The following is a 10,449-nucleotide window of genomic DNA, read 5'->3' as shown; positions in this document are numbered from 1 at the left end:
GTTTTTGGTTTTCTTTTGGTTCGGTCCGATCTGTGGCTGTCCTTGGTGTTAACTCTATAGTCCTTTTGAGCAGTTTCCACATCAGTTGAAAAATCTACCTTCCCAGTCAAGGACTCTGCATTTTCTGCTATATACTGAACAGCAGAAGCGCATGCATCTCGACCTGCAAGGAGTTCATGTTGCTCTTTTTCTTCCTGATCAGCTGCAGTGGGACCATCCCCGACTGTTCTTTGACCAAGAACTTGGCGCTTCATTTCAGCAGCTTCAAGAATTGCAGCTGAACATTCTGTGCTTACTACATCTAACAGTCTTTTTCTGTAGCCTGAAGCACTGATAGATTTTGCATTTGACACTTCAGCAGAAGATGCTGAACTACTGCTGAAGATGTTACACTACGGCTGTCAACGAGATCTTCGTCTCCACCACCATGCTGTGAAGTGTTTCATTTTCTGCGTATTAGTTTACCGCTTGCTTATTAGGTTTTCCAGGGCTGTTTTCGCTTCATCGGCTTGGATGGAAGTAGGTTCATTATATGCATCAATCATTATCTGTTCAAAGTGTTTTTTGTCTTTGTCGGTTTTGAAGTATTTGAAGTGTCGACGGATATCTTGTTTGACATGGAAAAAATCTGACACTGTTTTGTTTTTGATATCGTCACCTTTGGCCTTACAAAGACCACTCCACAAGGCACCACCTTCGTCCCAAACATAGGCATGAGCATCCAAGCCTCTACCTTTGAACTCTTCAGGATCAAGGCCACGTTCACGGGCAACAGATGGCAATATGTCATTTACGGCTTCATCGAAAGTCTTAATCATAATCTCTATATTTTCCGAATCCTCACCTGGTTTACACACGAACATACTAACAAGTTTAACGTTCCTTCTCAAAACTGGGTGGTATGTTGTCAGCTCAATTTCTGTGAAACCATTTGCGTGGCTCTCACAGCCATCCAAACTGACTGGCTCCTCAATCTGGCCAAGAGTTATGAGGTCTGCAATGCGAGTTTTTCGGTCCCTTGAAAGAATTACATAGTCTTCGCCAACATCCATTATCAATTTTGGATCTAAGTCCCGCTTCATAAAGTCCTCTTTCAGAAGGCGTATAGCCTCTATGTCAGATCCACCTGGTCTTACTGTTTTGTTAACACGGGTGTGGAGCTGTCTTAGGTGTCTTCTGTTACTGAACTTCAAGGCGACATTCTCAAGGGACTCTGCGTTACTGCCACTAAGTAGAGCCTGTCTAACTGTTTCTAATTGTATTTGGCCAGTTGTTGTAGTATGTCTCTCTCGAATAATATTTTCGACTTCTTCTTTCTCGGGCTTTTTCTCATGTGCTCTCGGGTAACAAAAATGATTGCCAATATAGATAACCACCATTTTCTTATGGCAACGGTCATTTTCAATATATTTCCTCTCAGCTACATGTTTGCAATGTACATATTTGTTTGTGCGATTAAAGTCAACCTTATTTGCAAACTTGTGGATTTTTTGGCACTGGCATTTAGGGTTCTGGGATTCCAAGGAACCCCGGCACATTTGAAAGGTTCGTCTTTCGCCCTTGCAGAAACCTTTTCGTTGACAGGGTTGCGCACGGTCCCAATTCCAGTTGTCAGATATGTTACACAGGGGGTCCTTCTCATTGCAGTCCACATCGTATTTAACTGGGCCACAAGGGTTGGTGGGTACTTTGGCCACCTGCACAGCCACCATATTGTCAACATTTTCTTGATTAATGTAACATCTGTTTCCCCTTTGTAAGATAGCATCATCATCATCCCTAAAAAGCAAAGAATCATAACGTACATATACATTTTGTAACCGACCTGTTCATAGCAACTTGTGTACGACTAAGGCCCCTTCCCAGTCAGGGTTCCCTCTAACAATTATTAAGAGTGTTTCCATGAGAAAACCAGGCGGAACCAAGCAGGAGGTGATAATGCTCAAATCACCGATTTTGCTCAAACTTGGCACAAATGCTTGGTATCACAACTTGCTACTGGTGGCAAAAGATAAGGTCAAAATGTTTCATTCCGTGGGAGATACGGGCTCCCCCAGATAAAATGGCGATTTTCCATATTTTATGCAGAATTAATTAGCCAACTTAACCATGCCATGAACTTAAATCATACTTTTGGTGAACTTTTATGCAGAACTTCAGAGATGAAGGGCAAGGTTGGGGGGGTTACATTTTCTGTAAAATCTTAGTTTTTTCGGCTGCGAAAGGGAACATTTGAAGTCCATTGAGTGAAATGTCTAAGAAAAATCACAAGAAGAAATTCTGAAAGAGTCAAGCTTGTTTAAAATGTTTTCAAACCACCCGTTTAGCTTGTGGGGGAGGGGGAGGGGTAAAAATTACACTCAGAAAAGCTTTGGTTTTCGTACCATTCATTAACCCTTTACACGTTAATCACAAACTGAGAAAGCCTGCTGGAATGTACTTATTCATCTTCCGAAAACAACTGTTTGCTCCACTTGCTGTCATTCCTCTCAACTCTTTTACCTTTCTTGACTGGAGTATTATCAGTAGAACTAAGGCCACTCATCGAGGTGACGAGGTCTTCAACAGAAGACTCTTCCTAATAAAGGAGAAATGGATAAATACAGTACAGTTATTAGTATCGTCATTATTATCAAAAAGAACAATTTCCCATTATTTTAGGTAGAGTCAATACTTCAAGTCATGTCATTGGGATTTCTATATTACATGACGATGCATAAACACGTAGGCTAAATAAACACAATTTATTTGCATTTAATAAATGGAACATGACAGACACGCCATTGTAACCTGATGCCTGATTCACATGTTGGTGAGAATTAGAAAGTACATATGTTGTAGTACAATTTTTTTCCTTTGGTACATTTGTTTCTGAACTGGTACAGAATATATTGAACTGGTACAAAATATTTTTTTCAGTTTAATATATTCTGTACTGGTACAAAAACAAATTGTACCAAAGTGCAAATTAAACTACAACACATACACTGTACTGCATTTTCAGAAACTCCCCAAAGTGTCTGGTGTCTGCACCAGGTTCTGCATGCAAGACATGTAAGCACAGAGCAGCAGTTATCAAAAGTCTGATAATCTCACACCCATATTTACCACTTTAGATGTGTAATGTCTCGATCTTCCAACGAAGATATGCAACCAATCAGGGAAATATATGCAGTCATAATATAATAAGGATAATATAATAGATTACAAATTCTTTCTTACCTTAACTGCCCCTTTTTTCGGTCTTCTGCGCTTTCTTCGCTCCCCCTTGTTTAACGGAACCACATCACTTCCATCTGAGCTAATGTCTACACAATCCTTAGATTCCTTACACAGATTAAAACACAAAATCAATATAATGACATTTATGAATTGGATGGCTCCAGGAACAGGCAGGATGAAGTATACCTTGCAGCATATTTTTCACAAACAGCCTTGATTGGCCATTAAATAAATCCTTTACTGACCAAGCTTGTTTGGTAAAGTTGGCGATATGTTAGCCTTTTTGTGTGTGTCTTTATAGACTTTGACTTCGTCTTCATCCATTAACAGCCCATCCCCCCTAAAAACAAACTGGCTACTAAAAACATTAAAAAACAAAGAAACTAAACTATTCTAACTACTTAAATAGAAAAGGAATATTATTCATGTACATGTTGTAACTTACAGTATCCACATATCCAGAGTTCACTTCATCATCTGAGCTTATCACAACTGGAGAAACTTCTAGCTGCAAACAAAGTAAAATAAGATACAATGAATATATGAAGTTCATATATTTTGAACTGCGTTTGTAGATACGTATGATGCACGATCCTCGCAGTAGAGAGCGCTATCTATGCTATAGCGAAAATCAGACCTGAAAAAAATCAGGCCTGTACGGGATTCGAACTACTGACCTCTGCGATACTGCAGACGGCCTGCTCTCAGTTGGCTTGTTCGCTCAATTGGTAGAGCGCTGCACTAGTATCGCAGAGGTCAGTGGTTCGAATCCCGTACAGGCCTGATTTTTTTCAGGTCTGATTTTCGCTATTGCATAAATAGCGCTCTCTACTGCGAGGTTCGTGCATCATACGTAACTAGTACGTTTGTTTCACAGACAGCTAAGGTAAGTCTTCACAAGCCGAATGGATCGCTACTGCCAAAGGTGAAACCAGTTTCTGTAGCATGAACGATGAATGGTATTCCTACCCCCCCCCCCCACCTTATGAGATGCTAGTCAATCAGATTTGTGTCTTATGATTTTCCAAAATTAGAGAGTGACAGGGTTAAGAATAACAAACACATACAACATACATACTACCATGTGCATGATTATTCAATGTCTTAAGCATTGACTTGAGTAGTAAATATGCCAGATAACTTACACCATTCCAGACTTGTGGCTACCATCAAGAGCCATAATTGGGATAGAGAGCGAATCTGAGGGCGTGGCCGGGATATGTGAATTTCACTAAAGTTATTTTTAGAGTTACAATTAAACGGAAGTCTAATTCCTGGGACGTCCGCACATCTTAAGTGAAGCGCGCCAGCCCTTGTATTTATAATATGCATTGTAATGGCGACTGTTGAATATTCAACATGACCTGGTATTCGACCGCGATTTACAGGCGTCTGGATTTCGGCATAAATATACCGGATGAGTCTATTGAAGGGCCTGGTGAGTGCGTTTCACAAAAAGTAGCTGCAGAAAGCGGTCCTACTCGTAAGCGCAAGATAAGCGAGGTTTTGTCTTCCGAAGAAGACTCCAATTCTGTTTCCTTCGGCGGGAAAGCCGTGAGAAGAAGTCCGCGTCTCGCGGTAAAAGCTTTAAAAGGTCTCCTTGAAAAGAAACAGAAGAAAGCCAAGGAATTATCCCAAGAGCAGTATCTTCGGAAACTCAGGACCTCCAAAGAAGTGCAGATATTAAAAAAGCTGGAGGAAGAAGTCTATCAACTTGACGCTTCGCTGCACTGTGAAATGGAAGCGATATCCGGCCATCACCAAAGTGCAGCTCTCAGCGTCTATCCTCGCAAGGAGAGGACCTTCAGTGAAAAACTTGGCACGTACCATCCAGTAAGATTACTTTTCTGTCCATCAGGGCATTATAAATTACAGGTATTCATCCATAAAAGTTAATCCAAGTTCTTTGACTTTAGTGAATGGGGATAACGGTACATTAAACTTAACATGTAAGTTTTTAAGGGTCATGTATTGCTTGCCCTGCAAGCAATTACATTTTTGCTGTATGACTTGGCTTACAAAAAGAGAATTTTTTCACAGGTATGTCACAGCTCATACAGGCAAATTGTAGCCTCTGGTGGCTGGGTAGAATGTGACAGGTGTTAAAGAAGGGAATTTTTCAATGTAGATCACACATGCAGATCGGGAGCATCACATAACTGAACTGACTGAAAGAAAATTTAGTTTTACTAGAGATACTTACCTTAAAAACTGAAGTAAAGAGCGTAAATGTTTTTGGGGTTAGAAATTAGGGCCAGGCTTCCCTTATAAGTTTGTTTTCTTTAGCCCTCAAAATTTCTCTAACCTTAAAGTATGTTTTGTCCTGACCTGTGTGATCACATAATGTCTCCGAGTTCCATACTTCTTACATGAAAATTAATAGAGTCTACCTTTTTTTAGTAATACTAAATGTCTTTAGGTTGTCTCTCAGTGACTGACCAGCTTCAACAACTTTACCAGATTTGGCCAACTCCTTCTCAAATTTTCCTCTGAAGAACTCTATTGTTCTTGTGTTACATAGTTTGTGAAGTATATCACGGTATATCTTATTAATTACAGAAAAAGGATAAGTTGTAGTTAATGCTCCACATTTTCCTATTGACCATTTGAAAGATTTTAACAATTGCTCATCATTATACACATTAAAGTGAACTACTTCCAAAAAATTGTTTTTGTGCTCGTTTAGTCTCCTCTCATTCACGTATTCTCTGATTGTCAAATCAGCATCCCTAACAAAGTTAAGAAAATCGTTCTTCACAAAAGTCAAATTACCTTCATCAAGCAGTTTTAGAGCCTGAGAAAGACTGTTTTTGTCAGATTCTTTAAGTTTCTCCAAAATATCTAGTTCATGCTCCATGTCAATCCTACTTTGCGAAGTGACCTTTCTCCTGCCTTTCTTTTCTGACAGGGTATCTTTTCTTAGTTTAATCATTTGACAGAGAGCTGCCCCTGACATTCTGTACAAAGTAACATCATCCTCTGGTAAAATGCTCTGCTGAACCTGATCTACAGGCTTAGCAAGATTGTACGATTCGGACTGGGCGAAGTCGTAAACAAGAGAGTGCACAATTCCTGTTACGGCCCGAATTGTAGCGGTTGAATGGTTAATGGACAAGTCGGTAAACACTGGAGCACATACCTCTGAATTTTTTGATGAACCTTCCAAATAACTTGTTAGAGTGTTCATCCAGCGCAATGTCAAATGAAGTTTGCGGTCTTTGTTTTCTTCCTCGGCAACTGCAGATACATGTTCCATGTAAACCGAAAACATGTGATTCACCAGATTTCGCAGCTTGTTGTAGCGAGCCTTGAGTATTTCCTCGATAAGCTTTCGATGGGTTTCAAATTGTTTCATGACTGGTTGTTTACAAAGCTGTTCCAATAAGAAATTCCAGCACATGGGACGTTTACCTTCTAGTTTCATTATAACTTCGTCTAGTTCCTTTTTTGTCAGCGTCTTTGTTGCTTTCTTTTTTTGATTCCCGCCGCGATTTGCTTGATACTTTTTAGTGTTTTTGTTTTTGTTGGAATTACTGGTCGTGCTTCACTAGTACCGGGAACGACTTTCTTCTCCCTCGACTTTTTTTGCGCGACGATTAATATTCCCCGCTCTCTGTTGGCTTTTCGCTTTAGGTTTCTTTCTTCCACCTTTATTTGGTGCTAAAGGTCCTGCACCGAAATCACTGTCGTCGCTGTTATCGTACGTAGCGCTTGTTGAAGTTGAAAGTTCGCTCTCAGCATCGCTGTCCGCGCAGGACCTCAGTTCCTCCTCAAAGTCTGACATTTCATCGAGCGAATCATTCCACTCCAAGGAAATCGTGGATTCAACCTCCCAATATAGATATTATCGGCATCATCTGTTAAGATAAAACCTTTCCCGTGGATAAGAAAATCGCTCTCATCGATAAATCTCACCTCCACACGCGACGCCATTTTTTTCTCACATCTTTTCTTGGATGACTCTTGACATCACCGATTAAAGTTTGCGGACCTCTCGGAAAACCAACTTCCGATAAATGCAAGGGTCTAAATAACTTTAATGAAATTCACATATCCCAAGGGCCTGACTGGGCGTTTCCGTCTCTGTCCCAATTATGGCTCGTGGCTAGGGACGCCATATTGGTTTGTTTAGACCACAGAATTCCGGTGCTATGGAAACGTGACGTAAGCACTTTAGGACTCTATTCCGTGTCGTTATTTTCATTTCCGATTGTTTCGTTACGTAATATCACGTGAGTTATTCCCATGTGCTTTAAGATTTTGAAGTCGCTTGTTACGTATGTTGTAGTCCTGGTATGGGTCGCTGTATTCCAATCAGGGTAAAACAGGTCTTTAACGTGCTTAAGGCACGTTTTTTATTAAAATAAGCCGGAAAGGTAACAGTTAAAGAACTGTTTTATTCGAATTTGGAGCGCTCCGTTTGTGGAAGGTTCCAGTGTTGTTTTCCTCAGGGAGGAAAGTCTTCTATTTGAATTCTTTGTTGCTGCTCGACGAGTTCGGAACGCCGTGCCGTTTTCCTCAGAGAGGAAAGTCTTCTGTTTGAATCGTTTGTTGTCGCTTCGACGAGTTTGGAACGTCGTGCCGTTTTCCTCAGGGAGGAAATTGACTTTGTTTGCTTCGACCGCTCGACTGAACGTCGCATTAATTTCCCGCCGCTCGACGAGTTGGAACGTCGTGCTGTTTTCCCAAGAAAGGAAAGAACTTGTTTGTGAACCGTCGCTTGACTGAACGTCTTGTTTAATTTCCAGCTGCTCGACGAGTTTGGTAAGTCGTGCTGTTTTACCGAGAGAAAACTCGTATATTTGTGCTGTTGTCGCCGCTCGATGAGTTTGGGCTGTCGTGTTTAATATTTGCCGCCGCCATACAAATTTGGAACGGCTTGAAGTGAATACTTGCATCTAATTAACAAGTATGTCTGTGAAATAACTACCTATTCATGATAACTCTCGTCGAAAATCTGTGCGAGAAGCTTCGTCAGACGGTGGTGTTGTAATTCCCCTGCAATTGGGAAGAAGTTTACGATTAAAAATGGTAAATACAAGGAGTGATTTGGAAGGCGAAAGAGCTGAAAGGGCGAGAGTCATGTTCAAATCTCGAGCAGGGTACATTGGCGCTCTGACAAAGTTACAAGGAAACATCAAAGAGCTTATGGAAAACTGTGGAACTTTGGAGGATTTGAATTCCCAGCGAAAATCGTATGACGAAGTTTGGCGCAAATTCGTAAGTACGCATGAACAGTACCTTGAATGTCTGAATTTGTTATGAGGAAGAGCTTGTGAAAGCTCGCGTTAGTTATGATGAACAAATGTCAAGGAAATTGACCTTTGACAATGTCATTGAGTCCTGGATTAAGAAGTCAAAGCTTGAATCGAAAGAATTGAGCGAAAGGTCGTTATCACTGACCAGGAAATCTAGGAAAAGTCACGAAAGTAAATCGTCATATTCTAGTTCATTTTCATCGTCAGTTGTGAAGTAAAAGGAGAAATTGGCTCTTGCACAGTTGAAAACAAAACAGTTACTAAAGGAGCAAGAATTAAAACGGAAAATGATAGAATTGCAGTATGAAAAGGAGTTTACGGAGGCTCGAATGGAAGAAGAGGGCAGCAGTTAGCCTCGATGTCTACAAACAAGCTGAAGTAAAAAAATGAGTGTTGCAATGTTGACAACATGGACATTCTGTCCATGGAACTTGAATCATCGGCTATACAAGGAACTGAGCTATGTTATTCAAACGAAGAACCTTACTGGAGTGATGAAAAGGCAAATGTTGCGGTGCAACCCATTCCCTTCGGATGCACACTTGTGCCAGTACGTGTACCTACGGAGAAATTACCCGCATCAGGAAATGTCTCCTGTGGACAGAAGGTTGGGCTACATAGTGAAGAGGAAACTGAGAGATTTAAAGCCCCACCAGTATCAAGTAATTGGCCTCAAAAGGTTCAACTACCCTTACACCAGCAGACTAACAGTAAGCAAGTCCCAAAAGAGTTTCAGTCGACACACCCAATTGAATATCGTATGCTAGATCCAGTTAAAGTGACAAGCTCAGATGGATTTCTTGGTCGAGGGTCTGCACAACCGCCATTGACCCAACCGATTGGAAACTTACCTCAGGGTACCATTGTGGCTAGGCAAGGAAGTGGAGAAGAAATTGCACAAGCCCTACGTCAAGTTGTTTCTGCACCTAAAGTTGAGTACATGCGTTTCGATGGGAACCCGATGAAGTACGTTTCGTTTATGCATAACTTTGAAATTTGTTTAGAGAAAGATAATCCTGACAATTCCAGGAGACTACAGCTTCTAATTCAACATTGTTATGGTAAGGCGCGAGAGGCAATTGAAAGCTACATGTGAACCTACCCGTGGAAGAAGGTCATTATGTTGCAAAGAACACTTTGCGTGAGAACTTTGGCAAACCTCACATCATAGCGAAAGCACATATCAAGAATCTAGAGAACTTACCTCTTCTAAAGCAAGCAGATGGACAAAGCCTTCTAGAATTTGCAAGGCATTTGGAACTTACTGAAAGAATCCTTACAGGCATGGGACCTGAGTATATGAGTGATTTAAACCATACAAACACTCTTCCAGAACTAAACAGGAAGCTTCCATTGTTTATGAATGAATGAATGAAAGCCTTTATTTAAAGAGGGTAGCACTCAATAGCCAGAGGCTAATAAACTTGTGGCCCTCACAGATTACACAACTATATACAATCAGATAAATATGTAAGCTAAAATATGTAAACATTTAAAATAAGTATTTAAAATAAGACAAGAATCAATTAAGAAGATATTATTAAATAGTAAAATGATGCAAACATTGTTGTTCCTTAAAAATCTTGGCAAACATGTTCTTTTACAACAATAGCGATAGGTGCACGCAACGATCGAAGCCCTCAACGCAAAGGCTCCCAAGGAATGAATGGTGCAAGGACAGGCTGTCCACTCTGTTCCAACCAGCATGGTGTTTGGAGGTGTGGTAAATTTAAAGGTTTACCTTATCCGGACAAGATGAAGATTGTTCAAGAAAACAGCCCCTGTATTAAGTGTCTTAATGGTGGCCACTGTGCAAGAATCATCCTCGGAGACTCAGGGGCTGTGAGTCGATTTCAAGTTAAGGGCAGAGGAGCCCCTGGGGACATTGTCTTACAAGTCTAGTTCCAAACGGTCGCAGTCGTTCTGGCATCTGATTGGTGCCAGAAAATCTTTGTGTTTTTCTGCCCAA

At 40.8% G+C, this 10,449-nt stretch overlaps 1 protein-coding gene across 2 annotated transcripts; it reads right to left on the bottom strand.

Moving 5' to 3' along the window:
- Positions 1 to 391: 391 nt before the first annotated feature.
- On the bottom strand, positions 392 to 3,905 carry LOC148717806 (uncharacterized). 2 transcript variants are annotated; one of them, XM_088742217.1, is made up of 4 exons: positions 3,668 to 3,905; positions 3,223 to 3,327; positions 2,503 to 2,578; positions 1,289 to 1,779 (listed from the first exon to the last, which is right to left on the bottom strand). In XM_088742217.1, exons 1-4 carry the CDS (start codon positions 3,773 to 3,775, stop codon positions 1,421 to 1,423), a joined length of 648 nt encoding a protein of 215 aa, XP_088598343.1. In that variant the 5' UTR covers positions 3,776 to 3,905; the 3' UTR covers positions 1,289 to 1,420. The 2 variants fall into 2 exon arrangements, with proteins under 2 accessions (XP_088598342.1, XP_088598343.1); XM_088742216.1 differs by lacking the exons at positions 3,223 to 3,327; positions 3,668 to 3,905 and having other exon boundaries at positions 392 to 1,779; positions 2,503 to 2,571.
- Between the last annotated feature and the right edge of the window lie 6,544 nt (positions 3,906 to 10,449).

This window comes from Stylophora pistillata, chromosome 13 (genome assembly GCF_964205215.1).
Source record: "Stylophora pistillata chromosome 13, jaStyPist1.2, whole genome shotgun sequence".
NCBI classification, from domain to species: Eukaryota; Metazoa; Cnidaria; class Anthozoa; order Scleractinia; family Pocilloporidae; genus Stylophora; species Stylophora pistillata.
This window is presented reverse-complemented; position numbering and strand designations above follow the sequence as displayed.